Source organism: Palaemon carinicauda, unplaced genomic scaffold (genome assembly GCF_036898095.1).
Source record: "Palaemon carinicauda isolate YSFRI2023 unplaced genomic scaffold, ASM3689809v2 scaffold8, whole genome shotgun sequence".
Lineage (NCBI taxonomy): Eukaryota > Metazoa > Arthropoda > Malacostraca > Decapoda > Palaemonidae > Palaemon > Palaemon carinicauda.
Genome location: NW_027172093.1, coordinates 305,661 through 330,931, shown reverse-complemented (window position 1 = coordinate 330,931; position 25,271 = coordinate 305,661). Strand labels below are relative to the sequence as shown.

Genomic DNA, 25,271 nt, shown 5'->3' with positions numbered 1-25,271 from the left:
GATTTCCTCTTTCAGTGGGTTGATAAACCAACTAGGCTAGGGGAAGCAACATCCTAGATATTGTGCTAACAACAGAAGAAAATTTAGTATCTAGTGTTTGAGTAGGAAATAATATTGGCAAAAGTGACCACAGAATACAGTAATTAGGTTTCAGGTAAATATTCCTCATCTAAAAGAAAGGAAAATTATAAAAAGCTAGACTAGAGTTGGAGTAACTGGATAAAAGTGAAGGAATACTCCAGGAATTTAAAATATGACAAAATTGGGAACATAGATATGCAATGGGGACACATTTGTAGAAATATTAGAAAAAGGGGCTAAAAGTATACTGCATGGAAAAATTTTACAAAATGGAACTTGAACTATATGGTTCAACAGGGAAAGAGTCAATGCAGTAAGAAGCAGTGGATGGAAACATAAATTAATGGGTCCACAGCCTTCAATTCGTGAAATTTCCGAGAACAAGAAATTAAGTTGAAAGGTAGGTAAACTAGTTGGAAATGCCAAGATCAGTGAAGAGAAAAGTGACTTCAGCTAGTAAAGAAAACCCAAAAGAATTTTTTGTGTATGTAAACAGTACCAAGCCAGTCAGAAACAACCTTAGCCCATTAAGAGACTCGAAGAGAAATCTTATAACAAATGATTTGGAAAAAGGCAGACTGATGAATGCATATTTCACAACCGTATTCGCTAGAGAAGAATTGGCGGCCCTCCTCTAACCAGCTATAAAAAATGAAGGGCCAAATCAGAATTACATTTACGATGGATAATGTCAAAAAGAAAATAAAGACTCAGCAAGTCTAAGGCACCAAGTTCAGATGATATTTATTCAAGAGAGCTTATAGAACTAGAAGAAGAGATAACCCCACACTTTTACAAATGTTCCAAAAGACAGTCAATGAAAGAAATGCACCACAAGGACGGAAACTAGGCAATGTTCCTCCAATCTACAATAGGGGAGCAAAGGAAAAGAACCTGGCAACTACAGACCTTTGTGTCTAACTTCACTGCCTTGCAAAATTTTTGAATCAATTATAGTAGATTCAATATTGGAACATAGAGAAAAACAATCTTCTGATACTCTCAATATGGATTTAGACCAAAGAGATCATGTGTGACAAATCTTTTGGAATTTTTCCACTTGTCTAGCATTTATGACAAAAGCAGGGCAATCAACATTGTATACCTAGACTTGCAAAAGGCTTTCAATAAAGTTCCTCTTAAAAATTAGTGGTCAAAATTAGAGCACTAGTTTATTTATATTAGCATTGGTTTCAGCTATAAACGTACAGTAAAATGCAAGTAGTATCTTTTAAGGTAGGCTTGGTAAGCATAAGATGATTTCCTCTCTTACTTCCAGAGCAAACTTTATTTGAAAACGAGGAGTATGCCACAATTTTTCAATTACCCTCTCTTTGGAAATGAATGTGAGCTTTTCATTAAGAAAAAGATTTCTTTATCCGGTAAGATAGCCATTAAGTAATTTTTGGACAAACTGTGGACAGTGATTTTCTCTGGGGTTAGATATCCAAATCTTCCTCTTCCAAAGATGTACAGAAGTGTCATTTCTGGTAAAAAGGTTGGTCAAAGAATCTCGCAGAGAATTTGATCCAAATCTTATAAAAGCCTTGAAGATTAAAGTTCAGTATATTAGAATACATCTACATCTCTTATTTTTTGCAGAAATCTTTCTTTGGAAAGAGTTTTAGCAGTAACTCAGTAATGTACCATGTTGGTGTTTGCTTAACGTTATCTTGAAAAATCCTAGTTTTCTTATCGAGACTGCTAAGCTCACTACAGTGGCTTGCTGGCAATGCTGTCATTAAATTTTTGGAGAGTAACTATTTAATAATTTTCTTATTTTTATTTTTTTTCAAATTCATTTAGAAAAACATTCTGGAGTCTTTTGTCGATTATGATTAATCTACACCAGTTGTGTCAAGAATTTTAATTATATTTTATTTTATTTTAATTCTATGATTTGCCTGTCTATTTCCTTCCCTGGCTTTCCATCTCCATCAGTGTGGCAGAGTCAGCAGGTTCATAGAAACTAACGTAATTTTATTAGTATTTATTTCTGTATTCTCCTAATGTTGATATACATGTCCAACCTCCACTTTCTTGTAATATCAAGAAGACAGGGAATAGACTTTGAAACTGCAATAACAAAGGCTCTGGCATGATTCTTTGATTCTTTGATTCTTGCCATTAACATATTTTGAATTTGTGAAGGACATGCATTTATGAGAGTGGCTTTCAAAATATTTTCAAATCTAGATGTTTATGATGTGGAAGTACTTCACTGGTCCCAGTGCCTGGTTAATGGACTAAAACTTATTTAGTCATCCAGATAAGTGGGTCCCTCTCACCCACTTGCTGTTAACAATTCCACAGCCATTTTAGCTTGTGCTGTAGTCATATCCTATTTAAAAGACAGGTTTGTACAGCTAGAAAGTATATAGATACCTTTTAAAATATATTTTATTAATACAAGAGATAATTATTGTTGCATCAGCAGGGCCATATTTGGAAACTAATATATTATCTCTTATTCTTTCAACTACTTCTAATACAAATTTACATGTGTAATTGTTTGAAATCTTGTTTTTCAGGTTAATGGATTCCCAACTCTTTATTTCTATAAAAGGGGTGAAAAACTGGCGGAATATATTGGCGATAGATCACTCAATGATATGGCTACTTTCATTACTAGTCATTTAGAGCATGATGAACTTTAGTGTGGATTTTATATGTAGATCTCCATCATATATAAGTTATAAATAGGGATTTATTTGATACCTATTTCCAACTTCTATGGATACTAAGGATGAATGATTACAACAGCAAGATTATGAAAGAATGTATATTTTATTAATAGCTTTTTTGTAATTTTGCTCAAGAAATATCTTCCTTAGCATGTTATTAGTTTCTGTTTGAGAGATCTATTTTGTAAGGTGTTTAGGCAGTTGGGTTTCATGTGTACAATTATTTCTATGAACCTTCACTGATTTTCATATTTTCTCCTGATGCTCTGTTTAATAGACATTTACCCGTAAAATTTCCATTTATTTTAAATTAAAATTTTTCTTTGCCGAGTAAATGAATGGAGCATTCTAGTTATAAGAAGCCCAAAACTGACAGAACAGTCTCTCTTTGTCCCTCTAGATTCTCGGTCGACACTTTAATTCAGACTCTCTACAGATTGTTTACCTATAACCACACATTAAGATGTCCTCCCCTGGATTTGTTAGCAATATCTGCGTGGAATGTTCAAGGGAATTGTTCTATAAGATCAGATCCACATTCTTTGTGTATCATGTCGAGGGAATACTGTGACTTTAATAACCATTGTGAAGTGAGCATGACTTAGTCTCTAGTGGAAAAGTATGTTTCACTGGTTGCTTACAAAATTAAAAGTTCTAAGTGCTAAAGGAAACTTGTTTCTAGCAGGAAAGAATTAAGGGATGACTAGGCTACTTGATTTTTCCAGGGAGGATAATGATAATGACATGCCTCCACCTATAAATAATTCAATTAATCAGCCAATTTTGATAGTGATGAGCTTCAAAGATTCTGACATTGAAAGTTTCCTTTTGCTAAAATCAGAAATCCTGTAAATTCTCTTTTAATTGCAATAATACTGAGCATAACTGCATGATTGCCAAACCTGACCTCACTTCACAAGTTGAATCAAATGTTAGTAGTGTTACTTTTAGTTCAGGTTTGGAAATTTTGTTCTGCAGTTCAGATTCAATTGCCTATCTCAAGGCCTCAAATTTTTCAATTACTTTAGTCCCTTCTGCTGCTAAACCCTTGCATTGCCATAATCCTAGTTGCTCTAAAATATTAGATAACTAGATTGTGAGGCTGGATACCGAGTATTTAGTCTGGATCCTAATACTCCTTCACTCCTTAAAATACGCTTTCTTAAATTATATTGTACTGTATTCCTTTATTACATATATGGATGGCATGGCATATCGTATGATTCCCTTACATCTTGGTGGGGAGAACAAGTTTTCATCTAAGGTCGATCATTTGAAGCATGTTTCGCTTAGAAGTGTGCTTCATTCTCTTTCCTGCTCATCCACTAGCTCATCGCTGGTTTGCTCTTGCTTAGTAAATGTAGGCACCAGTACAAATATTACCCAAACAAGTCCTCTGCATTATGGGCCAAATCCCTTATATTCATTCCAGTTATAAACAAACCAGGAAATCAGCTTACTTTTCCTCTGTTCAATCTGTGGTGCAGGAACTTGAGAAAGAAACACGGAGGCAGACCTTGAAAATGAGGAATTATCTCTTTTCAAACTGTACGTAACCTTATTGCTGAAATGTACCAGAATAAGCTGAGTAAGTTACGTTTAGAAGAGTCTTATTCTTCTAAATTGTGGAATTAGCAACCTGCAAGACTGTTTATATTGCTTGGTTAGCATTTCTGTAGTGGATAGAATCAATATATTGCCTCAGATTCAGAAAAAGGTTAGCGATTCTGGTTTCCATTTAGTCCTTAAACTCTCTATAATACATAGAAGCGCTGACTTGTATGGGACTTATCTGTCGCATAATGTTGTCTTATATTTCAGTTAGATTTTCAGTCTTGAGGTTGCCATTGTGGCTTAAATTAAAAATTTAAAGTTTGGATTTTCCAAGTTGGTTGACTGAAGAGATTATGTTGTTGTATAATCAAGTTGGGAGTGTTCTTGAATCACTTTTTTTTTAGAAATTTCTATAAATGTTAATTGCTCTGTAATTGGCTTTTCTTGTGGATATGTTGGTATACCTGTATGGAGAAAGCACTGACTTGAATATATCAAGACATATCCCTCTTCCAGATTGTGATAACTGTTAGTTGTTCAAGTTGTCTTCCCAATTGAATTTGTTAGTTTTGTACGGGGAAAGCAGTGTGTTTTAAATTACCGATGTGAAGAGTATGTGTTACTTGGTTGTTCTGGCAAAACATGTTCAAGTGTTAATATAAATAGAAAATATACTCTGTGCAGTGGTAAAGCATGTGTGTTGTTATCAAAATGACCGACGTTAGAGTCTCGTAACAGTCAAAGAAAGCAAGTAACTTTTTATCAAAGGGGAACTAGAGAAAGACCAGGAGAATAGTTGTCTTTTGTAGAGTTGATAATGATATGACACACCAATACTCACCAGCCAAGTTAGTGATGAGTTCATAGATCTTAACTTATTTAACTAGCTTTGGTATTCTTGGAAGGGCAGTGAGCCTTCTCTTGTGGGCGGTAAGTCTGACCTTCCTGGCTGGTTTCTTGTGCTAACATTACTTCCTTAGTTGGGTCTAGTCCTCATAATTACATAGCATTCCTTCAGTAAGGGTTCTAAATGTTTATTGCTCCTTAAAGAATAGTTTTCCTATCATAGAGTCTCAGATTCTTTAATTACTTTAGATCCTTCTGCAGCCAAACCCTTGCAGTTCTACATTCCTAGTTGCTCTATAAGACATCTAGATTGCGAGGTAGAAGACAGAGAAGGTAGTCTGGATCTTTATACTGTATCACCCTCTCGCTAAAGTAATTGCTTTTAAGCAACAATGTATTCACTTTGGGAGATGGCTTTCATATTGTAGATGCCCTTATTTTTGGTTTTAATTGAATCTATAAATATTTTTGTTGGTGATATATTAGCTAAAGCTAGGCGATTGCATTACATTCCGGATTACAGTACATTTTATTTTTTTCGTGAGTGTGGCTATAAAGTGGACATAAATATTATAGTGGTTTATATGTATTTAGTGGAGAACTTTACATGGAAATAATGAAGAGAGTTTAATTCACAAATACTGTAATACATCACTATTATTCCTATTATTTGGGATTTGCCATTACCAAGCTATGCCCTTCGTCCATAAGCCTAAGCATATTTGCAGCACTAACACACCATTTATGAACAATAAGGTGTAAGTCATGTGCTCCTGAAATCTTATTTTAAAGCTACCTTGGAAACCTCTCCATTCCCTCTTTTCATTGTAGTTAAAAGTCGTTAAAGTTTATCACTATTCCAAGGAATGGCTGTTAATTTCAGTTTGGTTTTTTATCCCTCAAAGACGTGATTTGTTTCAGACCAGTCTGTTACCTAACCTCGTTATAGATTTCTTTATAATGCCCTCCTTTGATTCCGTCATTATGTTTAACGAAAATCTTTATATTCGAGGTTTACTCGTTAATTTACTAATTACTGTGTGGGTGTAATAAGATTGAAACTGGTTTTGAAATTCTTTTTATTGCAGTTAATTAGTGTTTTGGAATGTTGTATTTAAGTAGAGAAGGCTAGGTTCGTTGAGTATAAAGGGAATGATGACACTACTACCACTGCAGGCTTTGTCTAAACTACAGCCTATTTAGTTATCTTTTGTTATAATTGGAGTTCATTGCCAATAACTCTTGTAATACCTCCCTATATCTCAATTTAGAGTAATATTCCAAACCTAATCTACCATGTTTCAAACCCTAATCTAACCCTTCAAAGGGGTAACTTTTGGTTTTAATGCACTGTTCACTAAATTTTAGTAGTACAAGGTGTTTACCAAAGACAAGTTCTATCAGAGCCTCAAATTCAGTATTTACTTTGCCCTTCAACAGTGAAAACATCACTTTGTCACCTTTTTAGCCGATCTTTTGAACACTTAAAATTTTTGAAATGAAACCGAGATGGCAGTTTGGATCCTTATATCTCTCCTCTTGATAATGTAATTACTTCCAAATCATTACTCATCAATTATGTGCTGAGATGTTAGCTAGATATTTTAGTATTCCTCACGTGAAATAAGTGCTTTTTACTTGTTATTATTCGCACTGTTTTCCATGATTTGGTAGGTGTTAAACAAATTCAGGATCTTTGTAAACATCAGAATGATGCTAATAGGTCCTTTCAGTCCACTGAGGGGTTGGCTTACAGATCTGTGGGCCCTGTTGCTGCAATGTCGAGGATGGATGCCGTTTGTACAATGCCAATCTGTTCAAACAATGCATCTCAGATGTGTCGAAGACAGTAGAATGTTCATTTTAATTAGTCCAAAGCTGATGGTCTATCAATGACTAAGTTCAGCTTGGATATTAGATTTTTATGGTTCCTTTTTGTGATAAGAAACTATATTTTAGCCATTAAGGTATATAGATCCATGCTTAATTCTGTGCTCAAGCATCTGGGGTTAGATCTGCCTGTTTCAGGTATTTTAGCAAATGTATTTAAATCATTGATTATTGAAAATCCTACAGTAGTTAGGTCAGTTTTCTGGAATTTCGATCTTGTTTCACAGTATGTGAAAGATCCAAATTTTGAACCGTTAGAAATCTTGTTGCATTAGCCTCGGCTAAAACAGCACTCTTTCAAAATAACCTCGGGGAACGCAAAATCATTTTGTCCCATTTGTTTTCCTTCAGAGACAAAAAATGATTTTAAGTCCCTTTTTTTCACATCCCTTCTCTAAAAATGGATGAAAGCCTTTCAGCAGTTAATAGTTTTCTTTGTCCAGTAAGAGATGTTCAGTATTATTTGGACAAAAATACAGTTATTAGAGGTAGTGTGTCTAATATGTTTTGTGAGATTAGGGTTCCTAATTGCCCTGTGACCAAAAATGCAATATCATTCCTAATTTGAAGATTGGCCACAGTAGCTCACAAAGAATTAGATCCAAATATAGTTGAAAAAATACCTGAAACTGAGAATACATGATATTAGTAGAACAACTACTTCCTTTAATTTTTGTAGAAATCTCTCTGGAAAGTTTTAACAATGGCTCAATGCTGAACCAAGTCAGTTTATGCTAAACATTATCTTAATAAAAACATGTGTTACTTATGATGTGTGCCACGCTCTATGGCCCATAGTGGCTTCAGAGCCATGGACTAATTAATTTTGAGTTCAGTTGATTTATAAAGCTCTTATGCAAAAGTGTGAAGATGATAAAGAAAGAATTGGATCTTGAAAGTATCAATTAGTTAACACTCAACAGTTCAGAATCTTTAATGGCTTTAGTAAACAATCTGGAGTCCTGTATTTCAAACCATATTTAAAGATGGTTTGTTGGAAGTAATCTAGACCATGTTAGTAAATCTTAAACAGGGTTTATTGCTTTTAATTGAATTTATCCTATCTCTTTCCTTCACTAGCATCCCACCTCTAGCAGTGTGTAGGAGTCAGCAATATGAACATCAAGGGAGGTTCATAGAAATGAATGGAATTTTGATGATAAAATTACTTATTTCTATCCTCACCTGATGTTCATATAAATGCCCACCCTCCACAATGTTTCATTTTATCAAGAGGATGGGGATAGTTTTGACTTAAAAAATTAAGGGCCAAAGAGACACTAGCCCATCAGTTCTGGGCTTCTTACCACTGATTGCTAGATTGTTCCATTCCATTTCTAAGGGCATATGTTGATTAAAGGGAAAGAAAATGGGAACATTTTTACTTTTTAAAAAAAATATACCACAAATGTCGATTAAACCAAGCTTATGGAGACGAAGCCATATGAACATCAGGTGAGTATAGAAATTTTTTTCTTTATAAAAATTCTATTCATTCTGTGTGATTATGCCTATGTAAAATGAAGTATAGTTAGCCCTCGTTTTATGCGAGTTCTTCCTTCTTGACTTTGGTTTCATGCAACAAATAACGCAATGCCTATTGAAAAATTCCCATACTCACGATAAGAATTCACTCTGTAATTATTCCAAATAACCTGTGCTTCTTTGAACTGAATATGCTTCAGGCCACTCCCTTCTCTCCACTTAGCTCGTCTCAGTTCCCGCGTCTGACTCAGCCTCGGTCTTCTCCCAGCCACCTCACGTGTACCCCATCTCGTCGCAGCCTCCTAATCCATGTGTTTTACCCCTCTTTGCCGTGTTTTTGCTAAGCCTTTGCTTTGGGAAACGAGTCGATGGCAATGCCCTTGCGATGCTGGTCTTCAATCCATATGAAAAGGGCATTCTCCATCTTCAACATGCGCTTTCCCTCACCTTTAAAGGAATCCTAGCACTGGGGGGGGGGGGGGGGGGGGCACTAGCAGTAACTGCAGGTCGGTCTTCTCTATATACCTCACGGTACTCTCAATGACACCGAATAATCTCCCAACGGCAGTGTACTTCATCCCTTCTTTACACTTGTCAAGCACTTTCAACCTTTCTTCAAGGGTCTTGACCTTCTGCTGCCATTTGGCAATCCCTTGAGAAGTAGCAAGGACACACTTTGAGTCCATGATCGTGAAGCAAAGGCTTAGCAAAAGCAAGGCAAAGTCAGGCAAAACATGTGGATTAGGAGGCTGTGATGATATATGGTACATGCTAGGTGGCTGGGAGAAGACTGATGCTGAGTCAGATGTGGGAGCTGGGCAGAGAGAAGGGAGCGGAGCAAAGCATACCCAGGTCAAAGGAGCGTGGACTACTTAAAATCATTGTGAAGCGAGAATTATTATTGTGGGTATGGGAATTTTTATTTAATAGACATTGCGTTGTTCTTTGTTGCGTGTAACTAAAGTCGCGAAGGAAGAACTCTTGTAATACAAGGGCTGACTGTATACCATTTTAGATCGAAAGAGTTATTTCTTAACTGGTTTTGTTTTGTAGCTCATTGAAATAGCTAGACCAATCATTTTTGTACAGCGGTTTTACTAATTGTTTGCAACATTACTAGATCTTTACAGAGATGAGGTTTTGATTAATTTCTATAATAAAATTTTTGAAATCCAAGATTGAGAATACTGGTTTTAATACAAGTAAATAGATGCTTGTAAGGCTGTAGTGCATAACTTTTGTTCTTTCTTTTCCAAAATAATGGGGAAAATTCAGGCAAAATATTTTATTTGTGGAAAATGTATAAAGAACTGAATTTTAGCATTTCTGAAAGCTGTGAAAGGTTGCATGATTGTTTTTAATTGGTTGAGTTGCTTGGAAAGATTAACCCTATAATTATGAATTAATTTAATTTCATTAGATTGTGAACTGTATTAGATTTGTTTGCTGTTGTGAATTGTAGTATTCTACTGATAAATTGGTTCTTAGCCTGAATTCTTTACCAGTAGTAGAGGTTGTCCTCATACTGTACATATTTATAAAATGTTAGTCCTTAATACTGTGTATTGTTCATGTTCCTTTTGGTGTAACTGTTTTATATTACTTATAACCAAGTTTTAACTACTCATTCTTGAAAATTTTTCTCTGGTACTGAAATAACATTTGGAAAAGGAGTGTCCTATTTTTGGGAATGTAGACCTGGCACAAAAGTGATGCAGTGTTAGTGGTGTTGCAAGATTGTATTGTATAACCAAAAGAATATTTTGTATTAAAATGTTTTACAGTGTTTTTGGAGTTTCCTTTTTATGACCTGTACCAATATTGAGAACTTCATGTTTTCAAGCTTCTGGAGAAGCAGCTATATGAACAGCAGGCGAGTATGGAGGTTTTTTCTTTTTTTCTTTATTAAAATTCCGTTTATTTTGTGTGTTCATGTCATCTATAATACAGTATGCCTATGTAAAATGAAGTATACCACTTTGGATAGAAAGTTATTTCCTAACTGATTTGTTTCTGTATCTCATTAAAGTAGCTAAGCCAATCATTTTTGTACAGTGGTTTTACTAATTATTTGCCACATTACTAGATCTTCACAGAGGTGAGCTTTCGATTAATTCCATAATAAAATTTTGAAGCCTGAGATTGAGAATTGGTTCCCAAAATAGATCTCTGATGCACGTTAGTACTGGTTTTAATCCTTGGAAATAGATGCCTTCAAGGCTGCCGAGAATTGGTCCCCAGAATAGATCTTGGGTTCAAGTCGGTACTGGTTTTAATCTCGGTAAATAGATGCTTTTAAGGCTGCAGTGAATATTTTCTTTCTTATCCAAATTCATCTGAAATTTAACAAAATTATGGGGGAAATTCAGTAAAAAAAAAAAAATCATCTTCCAAACACATCTGAAATTTAATAAAATTATGGGGACAATTCAGTCAAAATATTTTCTTTGTGGAAAATGAGTTAAGAACTGAATTCATTTAGTATTTCTGAAAGCTGTCAAAGGTTACACGATTGTTTTTAATTTTTTTTTGAGTTGTATGATTGCTTTTGAAAGAATAACCCTATGAATTAATTTAGTCTAATTAGGTTTTGAACTGTATTACATTTGTTTGCTGTTGGAAATTGTAGTATTCTACTGAGAAATTGGTTCTTAGCCTGATTTTTTTACCAGTAGTGGAGGTTGTCCTCCTGTACATATTTATAAAATGTTAGTCCTTAATATTTTATCGTTCCCTTATATTTTACCTAATGTATAGACTTGAGAGAGATCAATATGCTTCATCAGTAGGAATCCCTTGAAGGTGGCCCATGAATTCTAGGGATAAACTGATTTCTATGGATAGGTGAGACTACATTCTGCCCAATTTACCTACTAAAATTATTAGACTTTGGATGATAGTACTGTACAGTATTCTTGTTCTCAATTCCATCAAGCATATTACCTGCACTTAGCCAACCTAATCCTATTGGTACCATCAACTCTGAAGGGCAAAGTATAGGGAGTGGATATTTCGAAATCTACTCTGACCTGATGTCACTGGGGGATGAATGATGATATCCTGAGGATTTTTTGTCTTTCCTTAATGTCATGCCGTTTCACACATGACTTTTCATTAAACGCTTACCTTCGTCAATTGTCCTTACCTAAGTTCGGAGGCACCATTCAATTTAGGACAATCGACTTACTCCTGGCTAGCCTATCTATAACAAACCAAGCCTTGACATAGGCTAATGCTGTGTACATCATAGGTATAGGCTAATAATCTGAGCTTTTGCTTAAGGTAACTTGACTCTTGCTGTGGAGAAGGACGGGTCTTCATTTGCAGTGGAGGTTGAGGGAAAGGCGGTTTCCCGGGGGTTTTTATTCTTACAAAAAGCTTAGTACATGCTCGGTACTCCAAACTGGTACCCTGTAATACAAAGTCTTCGTTTAGGACAGCGATCCTATGTCAAACAACCAACAATTCGTAGCCTAGGCTACACTGTACTCATACCTAACCTACTGGTTACACTGCACAGTTAGCCTGGCAACTCAAAGACTAACTTGATAAATCTGAGAATAATATTACAAATCTTAACTTACGGTTGGTGGCAGTTCCAACCACATGCAAGCACAGCATAAAGCAGTTTCAATACTGGCAAAATTATTGTACTTTATTTGATACATTTGAAGAAAAAGATAACCACAACAGACAATGTCAAGTGTTATTACAACACATACATGATAACAAGAACAAGTGCATACCTTTTACAAGGGAGAAGGTAAGAATTTCACATAATAATAAGGGGGGAGCAACACCCTTTCCCCTCTACACTGGTCGCTGTCGGCTCGAAGAGTGCGTTCTGAGCTTACCTAGCGTAGCTACGCTCGAGGCTCACACAACTGTTTACCTTGGCCCTCAATCACAAACTCTCGACCATAGACACAACTACTCCTTTGTTACGCCTCTCTACCTCGGCGTATGCACACTCGATCCTACACCATCTCAACTACGTGTGGCTAACATAACATTTTGATGAGATGAAAACCAATTCGTTTATTAAGTCTAAAAATCATAAATGGAATTACCATTCAGTTAAATGAAGCATTTCTGTCATTACATTAACCCTTTCAATCCCATTCCCTCACCTAAAACTTTGTCACAGAAGCTCCAGGCCCTTCTTAAGGACAATTTGCTTGATTAAACATAGCCCAAGCTACAATGGAGCTAGAAATTTAAAACATATAGCTGAATAAATTTTTTTTTTCATCGATATATAATTTTACAAACACTTGTGAAGCTTTCATATGCGTAAATAATAAAAGGGAAAAATAATTTTAATTCATGAAAAATACATCTGATGATGTGGGAGTTGATATCCCCTGACTTAAAATAGATCCGATGGCACTCAGGGTTAATGGGTTTAGGAAAACGATATGTTACCCCTGGACCCATTGACATTCACTTAACACAATAAATGGAATTTAATTAAGATTTTTTAAAGCTATTCTCAACCTGAAGTTCATATTGGATCTTCTCCAGAAGCTCGGTTCATTGCCGGTCTATCTTTAATATTTTAAAGATTCCCATTTTTCTTCCCTTCAGTTGACACATACCTCAAGTAAAGTAATGAGAAATAATAGCAGTTAATTACAACAAGCAAAGCAAACTATTCTCTATCTCCTTGACATCACAAGCTAGTGACGAGGAGGGTAGGCATGTATATGAAATAAAGAATTTTATTATAGAAATAATGTTTATATCTATGACCCATATTGCTGACTCTCGTATAACTGATGCCAATGAAGAAAAGAGATGTCATTTATGAAATTGATATAGTAAATACTGTAATTAAAGTTAGAGATTCAACAGGTCTAGAATACAGGTATAAAACATCTAAAAAACAATTTTAGTAAAATTTCTTACTTAAATAGTTACCTGATGTTCATATTGCTGCTTCTCCAGAACCTTGGTTTGATAAATTTTAATCTTATTGCCCTTCAATGAACAAATGTTCATAGTAAAGGAAGCAACAATTGTCTCTTCAGTTTCAAAGTCTAAATTTTCCCTGTCCTCTTGATACCAAAAGGCAGTGAGGAGGAGGGTGGGCATGTATATGAACATCAGGTGAGTACAGTCAGCCCTTGGTCTTCGCAGATTCGGTTATTCACAATACGGTGACCCATACAATGTATTCGATAAAAAATCACCCATTCGCAGTTTTGCTATGAGTACCTTTGTGACGAGCTGATGATTTCAAACTGACTTTGCACCCGGCATGCTTCGTGCTTTTTCACACAGCACAACTTCCCATCTATCGCTGACTCGGTCTGACTTGCATCATCTGCAGCACTTGCTTGTGCATTTCCTTCTTCAGTCCTTTGTGTACCAGCATCACTTTGCCTTACTTCGTCAACATCATGACCCCCAAGATAACGGCTTTGACTTCCGAAAGTTGTGCTAAACGGGAGAAGGAGGTCATGATTTGAGGAAAAGGTTCAAGTCCTTGATAAGTTCAAGGAAGGAGTGAAATATGCAGCCGTTGGAAGACTTTTCGGCAAGAACTAAAATACCGTGAGGTACATAAAAGAGAATGCTGTGAAGATATGTGTTGCCATGGCTGCTAGTATCCCACGCAGTGTAAAGGTTGTATGTAAGGTGAGGGAAAAGGGCATGATCAAGATGGAAAACACACTGTTTCTGTGGATTAAGGACCAGCATTGCAAGGGAATCATTATCAACTCGCATGCCATCTGTGTAAAAGCCTAAGTCTCTGCTCCACTATCTCATGGAAGATGAACCTCAGCCATCCACCAGTCAAGATGCCACCATCCCCGCATACGCTTTTCAAGCCCGTAAAGATTGGTTTGATAAATTTAAACACCATTTTGGCCTGAAAAACTTGAAAGTTACTTAGGAACCAGCCTGTGCGGACCATGAGGCAGCGGCAACTATTCCGGACAAACTTCAAAAACTCATCATGGGGAAGGTTTACAAGTCCGAACAAGTCTGGAATATGGATGAAACTGGTAACTTTATCAACATTTACTGTATAATGTATTTAAAATTCTTATACTATAGTACTGTAAAGTTTACATAATTAGGGCATGATCAAGATGAAAAATGCCCCGTTTCTGTGGATCAAGAACCAGTATCGCAAGGGAATTGTTATGAACTCGCCATTTGAGCAAAAGCCAAGTCTCTGCTCCGCTATTTCACGGGAGATGAACCTCAGCCGTATACCAGCCAAGACGGCACATCCCCGCATACACCTTTCCAAGCCAGCAAAGATTGGTGTGAGAAGTTTAAACAGCGTTTTGGCCTGAAAAACGTTAAAGTTAATGGGAAGTCATGCCATGATTCAGCGGCAACTGTCCCAGACAAGTTTCAAAAACTCAGTGTGGAGAACAAGTCTGAAATATATATGAAACTGTTGTTTAACGACATTTACTGTATAATTATTATTAGCCAAGCTACAACTTTAGTTGGAAAAGCAAGATGCTATAAGCCCAAGGGCTTCAACAGGGAAAAATGGCCCAGTGAGGAAAGGAAATAAATAAACTATGAGATAATTAATAAAATATTTTGAAAACTCTAACAACATCAAAACAGATATTTCATATATAAACTATTAAAAGACTTGTCAGCCTATTCAACATAACATTTGCTTCAAGTTTGAACTTTGGAAGTTCTACCGATTCAACTACCCGATTAGGAAGATCATTCCACAACTTGATCACAGCTAGAGTAAAACTTCTAGAATGCTGTGTAGTATTCATCTGGATGATGGAGAAGGCCTGACTATTAGAATTAACTGCATGCGTAGTATTACAAACAGGATGGAACTGTCCAGGAAGATCTGAATGTGAAGGATGGTCAAAATTATGAAAAATCTTATACAACATGCATAACGAATCAACTGAATGATTGGTCCAGAGATTAATATCTACAGTAGATCAGGAATAAGAAATTTATTAGACCGCAAGTTCCTGTCCTACAAATTAAGGGGAGAATCAGGAGCTGAAGCCCAGACAGGAAAAAAATACTCGAAACAAGGTTTAAAGGCCGCTCATGAGTTGCAGAGTCGAGGGACAGTGACATTGCCCTATCAAGCAGGACAATGCCCTAGAGACTGACCATATATACATATGATCAGCACCCAAGCTGGGACCAAGGAGGGCCAGGCAATGGCTGCTGATGACCCAGCAGATGAACCTATAGGCTCCCCCAAACCCCCCATCCTTAGCTCACAAGGGTGGTGAAGTTGCAGCGACCAAAGAAACTTAACGAGTTTGAGCAAGACTCGAACCCCAGTCAGGTGATCACCAGTCAGGGACGTTACCACATCGGCCACCACAATGAAAGAATTAAAACACTTCTTTAGAAATGATTGTTCACCAAAAATCTTGAAAGACTTTCTCAATAAACCAATTTTTTGTGCAATTGAAGACAGACCTAATGTGGTTCTCAAAATTAATTTGCTGTCAAGAATCACACCTAAATTTTAAAAGATTCATATAGAGTTAAAGAAACATTATCAATGCTGAGATCTGGATGTTGAGGAGCCATTGTCCTTGATCTACTTACAATCATACTTTGAGTTTTGTTAGGATTCAACTTCCTGCCCCATAATTTGCACCATGCACTAATTTTAGCTAAATCTCGATTAAGAGATTCAGCAACCCCAGATCTACATTCAGGAGATGGAATCAATGCAAAGGGTGTAGCATTATCTGCATATGCAACAAGCTTATTTATGGGGCTCGAGCCATGTCGTCCTGATGGAAGTTCCTCAATGAAAGCTTCTAATCAGGCTAATTTTGTGAGTGATATACCGGAGAAATTTTACCTTAGAGGTATCACAGAGTTCTAACCTCTGGAGCGAATATCCTGAGAGATATCATGAATAAATCAGGGACGTGTTAATAACATGGCATGGTTATCCTTCTCCGAATAGAGTTAATCTTATCTCGAAAGATAAGGGATAGGGTAGGATATGTGGGCGAGAGAGCCGTTACAACTCTCGATCTCAATGTGCTACAACTTGCACGTTACCTGTGGAACCATTAATTTTTGCAGATGCCATCTATGGTGATTGCTTGGAGTTATTTTGCCTGTTTTCCTTAGCTTTTTGAGTGATTTAGTGACCAGGGATGCTTCAGCTTCTTCCTCATTGATTAAGTTGAACACCCTTTTCTTGTGTGTTGGAGAATTTCACGTCCCTGCCCCATTTTTTGTTCGATTTGCATGCTTTTATTGTTCTGTGGCTGGAATGTGGTAGGCGCTATTGCATTGTTTTTCCAAATCGCTCAGAAATGCTTAGTTATTTAGTCATGTTATTATAGGAATATGTTTTACATTATTCTTTTACAGTGTGATATGATTATGGTATCCCAACCCCTTTTTATGGTGTTTCTTGTGTGCGTTTTATCAGCATCGACTTAGGCTAGCTCCTCCCTGGCTGACGGTCATGCCTGGTAAATTTTCACTTGTGGACCATCCCCTTCTTCAACTTAACCTTACTGGTTTTGTGAGGCTGCCCATTCTCCCATGTTGTCGACTCAACTCAGCTGGGAGCTAAAGTCCTGAAAGTCTCCATGAGAGTGTGATAGTAGTTTTACAGTTGTCCTAGGGTGGCTGTTTTCACTTTTTTCTTAGCCTATATGTTTGGCAAGGCAGCACAGGACTTGGGAACTTGTTCCCTGTGTCTATTCTCATTTACCCATTGGAATGCATTACCCCCTGTTCTAATGCTGATAGGTAGACCCCCTTTTGCCGCCTTACCCATTCTTAGGCTTCCTTCCTAGTTTTTGGTTGACTATGGCTGGCTGTAAGGACTTGTTTATCACTGCAGACCTTTAGAACACTAGTCCTGTTCTAATGTGGCAGTTAAGTCTTCCTGTCATGCCGCTTTGCCAATTTCTGAGTCTCCCATCATCACCCTTTTCCCTTCTCCTTGTGCCTGCAGGTGTGTCTACCTGTTATGGAACTTTGTTCCCATCCCTGTCTAGTACCATGGCGGCTCAAGTTCTCTCCGTTGCCACCCTTGGACAGGATAGCTTGTAGGCTATCTATCCTGGCCATAGGAGGGCAAGATTTATTCCTTCCCTGGACTAAATATCTCTACTGCCTTAGAGACCACCCTTGGGTGTTTTCTCTGCCCCTTTCCCTTCCTGGTTAGGCCATAAACTGACTATACTGGGAACTTCAGTTCCTCTTGTTTAGTCATCTTACCCTAGCTATTGAGTTTTTCCCTCACCTCCTAGGTAGGCTAGGCTTGCCTGCACAGTTCTCCCAATGGACTAACCCTATCTAGGCAAAGAGTTAGTACCCCTTGGGGTTCTCCTCTACCACCATGGCAGTTGCTTGTTCTGAGTCTGCAGCTTCCCATCCTATGCTATGTTCCTCTTGCTGTGGAGTCTCGACTCCCTTGCCTGGTTAGCCTATCTTGTCAGAAGTATCGCTTTCTGTCTCTGCTTCCGGTCTCGTCAGCTTGAGTCCTTCTAGCACTGGCAGTGTGTTGGTTAGAAGACATTCCCTCTGCTGCCTTAGCTGCAGTCTTAGACTGGTCGTCTTCTCTTTCCCTTTCCACTTCCGTATCCACTTCCGTATCTGAGGAACATTGTCCTCTGAAGTTGGTCGATTGGATCCCGCCTGGTTGTCAGGACATCCTTTGAATTTCTAATACTTAGCGTCCTAGCCATCTTGTACGGCTCGCATTAGCTTACAGGCTAAACCCCCTCTCTTCATAAGTAGGTGATAATGATCAGGTCTTGGCAGATTCCCTTATCAGCTGCCTTTCATTCTGTACCTCTCCCCCGGATTGTGGACCCTTCCCTATGGGATTTTCCACTCTTCCTGTCAACTTGACAATACCTCTGCCGCTTTGTAGTAGGTTGGCCTGGGCACCAACTGCCCGTTGAGATACTACCGCAAGAGAATTATGGGGTCCTTTAACTGGCCAGACAGTACCACATAGGACCCTTCTCTCTGGTTACAGTTCTTTCCCTTTGCCTACACTGACACCAAATAGTCTTGCCTATTCTTTACAGATTCTCCTCTGTCCCCATACACCTGACAATACTGAGATTGCCAAACAATTCTTCTTCACCCAAGGGGTTAACTAATATACTGTAATTGTTCAGTGGCTACTTTCCTCTTGGTAAGGGTAGAAGAGACTCTTCAGCTACGGAAAGCAGCTCTTCTAGGAGAAGGACACTCCAAAATCAAACCATTGTTCTCTAGTCTTGAGTAGTGCCATAGCCTCTGTACCATGGTCTTCTACTGTCTTGGGTTAGAGTTCTCTTGCTTGAGGGTACACTCGGGCACACTTCTATCTAGTTTCTCTTCCTCTTGTTTTGTTAAAGTTTTTATAGTTTTTATAGTAAATATCTATATTAATGTCAGTACTATACTTATAATATTTCATTTTTCTTTATTTCCTTTCCTCACTGGGCTATTTTCCCTGTTGGGGCCCCTGGGCTTATAGCATCCTGCTTTTCCAACTAGGGTTGTAGCTTAGCATTTAATGATAATAATAATAATGTCTGGAGTGTTGAAAGGTCAGTTTTTATCTTGGCTGCTAGAAATAGTTGCCACCTTAACCCAGCTACGGCTGCTTTGGGGCTAGTTGTTGCTTGCTTAGGCAGTCTGGTAAGTGAACTAGCCCTCTGGAGGTCCTGGTGTTCCTTTGATATGAACCTTTCTTCCATATTCCTACCCCACTGTCTTTGGTAGTTTGTTTCATAAATCTCCAATGATTTTTGAGCTGTTTGCCATGAGTCTTTATTATCTTATAGTCTTAAGCCATATTTTAGCTGGTAGGTTTATTTATACTAGGATTAATCTTAAACATTATTTTCTGTATAAAATTTCATATGTATGATTAATCTTAAGAAAAAATAATTCTAATGATGTGTATTAATTGAATTTTTTTCTATACAGGTTGCTGGTGAAACGAAGTGTTCAACAGTCGCCTGTACCAGGCGGGTCAAGTTGCACTGTGGCTACAAAACTTGCGGGAAACATGCGGAATGTCATGTCTGCAAGGAGTCCGTTGCAATCTGGAACCTATTACTGTCAGGTTTGCAAGGACCTCCTTTACAGCGACTTCCACGCCACCGACATCTTTGACGTGCAAGAACAGAGTCGGAAGATTCTTTGCCATTGGGTTAGAGGCTTCCAGAAGAGCTCTCAACAAGGTGCCCCTTATCTTCTTTCTGTGGAACTGAAGGATCTCCTCTTTCCCAAGGCCGAAGTGACCGCTATTTTTGGTCACCAACTACACAATGGTTCAACTCCCGCCGGTACCAGTAGATCATGTGGATGATGAAGTTCAGGACACTCTGCAAGTCATGAGCCTGGATACCAACAACATGTTGACAGCTTCTTCTTCGTTAGAGTGGGATAGGATCCTGCTGACCATGGAAGCCTCTGAAGAGTCATTGGATGTACCTCAGGTGAGTACAGTTCCCAGTGTTTAGCTTGTTCCCAGTTCCCTGCTGCTCAGGCCTGAGCTGTTCCTACGATAGACAAACCCTCGTTTCCTAGTCAAATGATTTAAGGCATCCCGTGGAAGCTTCATGGAAAACCTAACCACCAAACATGAACGTTCTCGAGCAGACCTCATGGCGAAGATAGAAGCTTTAAAAGGCACCTGCTTCTAAGGCTCCCCCAGCGTCAAGCCTACAAAAATGCACAGTTAAGAACCCTTGGTGTTATGCTGAGCATACGGCCTTAAGTGAAGGCCACCTCCACATCGGAGAAGGTTTGGGTTCCAAGCCAGGCTCGTACTTGGAATTCTTCCCATTGATCGATAGTTATCCTTATCGCTATGTAAGGCTTTCAACTCGGAAGCGTCCATTAGGGATGATACGATCCCAAAGGCAACAATCATCCTCGACCTTGGCAAGGCTCAGTCTCTTTTGGTTAAGGATCTGATGTCCAAATTCACTAATACCAAACTTTCTGCTTTTGGCAGGAAACAGACCACCTTTGTAGCTCCCAAGAATACTGTCTTCCCTTTCGCCTCTAAAAGCTTAGAGGTTGTAAAGAAAGCATTAGTGGAGGGTAGACCATTGACAGTGCTACAAGAATGCAAACCTGTCGCCCTAGCCCTTCCTTATGATTCGGACAGTTGGGAGGATGTCCAACATACCTTTACTGTTGGAAAACTAGATAAAGACATCGGAACAAGCTGTTTAAGGGGGCCGGCCGGCTAATGCCGTTTTTTAAGGACAGGACTATGACATTCATACCACTTAATAAGGTGACTTAGGACATCTCCAAACTGCATATGATTTTGCCTCTGACCTTCGGTTTTGCGACACCAGGGAGTATTATCCTGAAAGTGAGTGTTTTTCAAATTCTATCTTCTCCCTTGATAATTAATATTAAGACCTGGGATTACTATCCTATATAGACCTGATGTAGAACTCCAATAAAATGAGTTTTTTCTAAAAGTAATTTTTTTGCTAGATATGAATTTTTTCATTATGGTAAAAAATAAACCCTAAAAATTGAAGGAAAAAATAGAAAAAAAAATGTGAAGAAAAAAATGGAAAAAAGGACAATTTTTTATTGTTTTATAATGTCTTTCAAAGTTATATACAGTAATCCCACACCATTTCGCGGCCTTAGTGCATTGCGTATTTTAAAAGATATTCATAAAAAATTAGAAAAAATGGTGCGAAAGTTACGCGGGCGCTAGCAGAAGGCAGGAAGAGTACACTAGAACATCAGGTATCAATATGGAAATGGCGCGCAACTCAAAATCCACCTCTCTGATTCGCTGGCCATCTCGGCTCCAGAATCTTGCAAGCTGATTGGTCGATCCGCCGAGACGCTTTACCCAGCATACCTCCCTGCCGTGCGCCCCGCGAATGGAGACCACATTCATTGTTCTCTCTCGCTTCGCTTGTGTTGCTTAGCCTTGCCGCGTGGAACTTTTAGCTGTATTCTTGTGCTTTTTTGGTGTAAAATAGTGCTTGTGACGCCCTTGAAAATGGCTCCTAATCGTCTTCTACCCTCTACGTCCTCTAGTGAAGCCCAAGAAGAAGAGAAAAATGATGACGGTGAACGAGAAAGTGAAATTATTTCCTCCTCAAAAAAAGTTCCATCGTTCGCTCCATCTCCCTCAGTCACACCATACAATCCTTCCAACTGAGTCTGTACTTTATCCTATGATGTAGGCTTGTACTACTACATGAATGGATATTTCCTCCTCAAAAAGAAGTTCCATCGTTCGCTCCATCTTTCTCAGTCACAACACTCAATCCTTCCAACTGAGTCCGTACTTTATCCTATGATATAGGCTTGTACTTCTACATCAAAGGATATTTTCTCCTCATAAAAAAAGTTCCATCATTCGCTCAATCTTCTTCAGTCACACCCCTCAATCCTTCCAACTGAGTCCGTACTTTATCCTATGATGAAGGCTTGTACTTCTACATAAAAGGATATTTCCTCCTCAAAAAGAAGTTCCATCGTTCGTTCCATCTTACTCAGTCACACCACTCAATCCTTTCAACTGAGTCCGTACTTTATCCTATGATGTATGTTTGTACTTCTACATCAAAGGATATTTCCTCCTCAAAAAGAAGTTCCATTGTTCGCTCCATCTTACTCAGTCACACCACTCAATCCTTCCAACTGAGTCCGTACTTTATCCTATGATGTAGGCTTGTACTTCTACATCAAAGGATATTTCCTCCTCGGAGAGAGGTTCCATCAATCACTCCATCTTCCTCAGTCACACCACTCAATCCTTCCAACTGAGTCCGTACTTTATCCTATGATATAGGCTTGTACTTCTACATCAAAGAATATTTCCTCCTCAAAAAAAAGCTCCATCGTTTGCTCCATCTTACTCGGTCACACCACTCAATCCTTCCAACTGAGTCCATACTTTATCCTATGATATAGGCTTGTACTTTTACTTCAAAGGATATTTCCTCTTCAAAGAGAAGTTCCATCGTTCACTCCATCTTCCTCAGTCACACCTCTCAATCCTTCCAACTGAGTCCATACTTTATCCTATGATATAGGCTTGTACTTTTACTTCAAAGGATATTTCCTCCTCAAAGAGAAGTTCCATCGTTCACTCCAGATTCTTCAGTCACACCACTCAATCTTTCCAACTGAGTCCATACTTTATCCTATGATATACGCTTGTACTTTTACTTCAAAGGATATTTCCTCCTCAAAGAGAAACTCCATCGTTCACTCCAGATTCCTCAGTCACACCAATCAATCCTTCCAACTGAGTCCATACTTTATCCTATGATATAGGCTTGTACTTTTACTTCAAAGGATATTTCCTCCTCAAAGAGAAGTTCCATCGTTCGGTCCGGATTCCTCAGTCACACCACTCAATCCTTCCAACTGAGTCCATACTTTATCCTATGATATAGACTTGTACTTTTACTTCAAAGGATATTTCCTCCTCAAAGAGAAGTTCCATCGTTCACTCCAGATTCCTCAGTCACACCACTCAATCCTTCCAACTGAGTCCATACTTTATCCTATGATATAGGCTTGTACTTTTACTTCAAAGGATATTTCCTCCTCAAAGAGAAGTTCCATCATTCACTCCAGATTCCTCAGTCACACCACTCAATCCTTCCAACTGAGTCCATACTTTATCCTATGATATAGGCTTGTACTTTTACTTCAAAGGATATTTCCTCCTCAAAGGAAAGTTCCATCGTTCGCTCCATCTTCCTCAGTCACACCACACAATCCTTCCAACTGAGTCCGTACTTTATCCTATGATGTAGGCTTGTACTACTACATGAATGGATATTTCCTCCTCAAAAAGAAGTTCCATCGTTCGCTCCATCTTCCTCAGTCACACCACACAATCCTTCCAACTGAGTCCGTACTTTATCCTATGATGTAGGCTTGTACTACTACATGAATGGATATTTCCTCCTCAAAAAGAAGTTCCATCGTTCGCTCCATCTTCCTCAGTCACAACCCTCAATCCTTACAACTGAGTCCATACTTTATCCTATGATGTAGGCTTGTACTACTACATGAATGGATATTTCCTCCTCAAAAAGAAGTTCCATCGCTCGCTCCATCTTCATCAATCACACCACACAATCCTTCCAACTGAGTCCGTACTTTATCTTATGATGTAGGCTTGTACTTCTACATCAAAGGATATTTCTTCCTCAAAAAGAAGTTACATCGTTCGCTCCATCTTCCTCAGTCACACCACACAATCCTTCCGAGTGAGTCCGTACTTCATCATATGATGTAGGCTTGTACTACTACATGAATGGATATTTCCTCCTCAAAAAGAAGTTCCATCGTTCACTCCATCTTCCTCAGTCACACCACTCAATCCTTCCAACTGAGTCCGTACTTTATCCTATGATGTAGGCTTGTACTACTACATGAATGGATATTTCCTCCTCAAAAAGAAGTTCCATCATTCGCTCCATCTTCCTCAGTCACACCACACAATCCTTCCAACTGAGTCCGTACTTTATCCTATGATGTAGGCTTGTACTTCTACATCAAAGGATATTTCCTCCTCAAAGAGAAGTTCCATCGTTCACTCCAGATTCCTCAGTCACACCACTCTATCCTTCTAACTGAGTCCATACTTTATCCTTTGATATAGGCTTGTACTTTTACTTCAAAGGATATTTCCTCCTCAAAGAGGAGTTCCATCGTTCACTCCATCTTCCTCAGTCACACCACTCAATCCTTCCAACTGAGTCCGTACTTTATCCTATGATGCAGGCTTGTGCTACTACATGAATGGATATTTCCTCCTCAAAAAGAAGTTCCATCGTTCGCTCCATCTTCCTCAGTCACATCATACAATCCCTCCAACTGAGTCCGTACTTTATCCTATGATGTAGGCTTGTACTACTACATGAAAGGATATTTCCTCCTCAAAAAGAAGTTCCATCGTTCGCTCCATCTTCCTCAGTCACACCACACAATCCTTCCAACTGAGTCCGTACTCTATCCTATGATATAGGCTTTTACTACTACATGAATGGATATTTCCTCCTCAAAAAGAAGTTCCATTGCTCGCTCCATCTTCATCAGTCACACCACACAATCCTTCCAACTGAGTCCGTACTTTATCCTATGATGTAGGCTTGTACTTCTACATCAAAGGATATTTCCTCCTCAGAAAGAAGTTCCATCGTTCGCTCCATCTTCCTCAGTCACACCACACAATCCTTCCAACTGAGTCTGTACTTTATCCTACGATGTCGGCTTGTACTACTACATGAGTGGATATTTCCTCCCCGAAAAGAAGTTCCATCGTTCGCTCCATCTTCCTCAGTCACACCACACAATCTTTCCAACTGAGTCCATACTTTATCCTATGATGTAGGCTTGTACTACTACATGAAAGGATATTTCCTCCTCAAAAAGAAGTTCCATTGTTCGCTCCATCTTCCTCAGTCACACCACACAATCCTTCCAACTGAGTCCGTACTTTATCCTATGATGTAGGCTTGTACTACCACATGAATGGATATTTCCTCCTCAAAAAGAAGTTCCATCGTTCGCTCCATCTACCTCAGTCACACCACACAATCCTTCCAACTGAGTCCGTACTTTATCCTATGATGTAGGCTTGTACTTCTACATCAAAGGATATTTCCTACCCAAAAAGAAGTTCCATCGTTCGCTCCATCTTCCTCAGTCACACCACACAATCTTTCCAACTGAGTCCGTACTTTATCCTATGATGTAGGCTTGTACTTCTACATCAAA

At 38.4% G+C, this 25,271-nt stretch overlaps 1 protein-coding gene across 1 annotated transcript in view; it reads left to right on the top strand.

Moving 5' to 3' along the window:
• Nucleotides 1-10,328, top strand: part of prtp (pretaporter) — a 107,609-nt gene extending 97,281 nt beyond the window's left edge. Inside the window, exon 8 of the mRNA XM_068369678.1 lies at nucleotides 2,613-10,328. Within this exon, the coding sequence (XP_068225779.1) occupies nucleotides 2,613-2,738 (126 nt within the window). The 3' untranslated portion in view covers nucleotides 2,739-10,328. The remainder of the gene's footprint in view (nucleotides 1-2,612) is intronic.
• The last annotated feature ends 14,943 nt before the right edge of the window (nucleotides 10,329-25,271 follow it).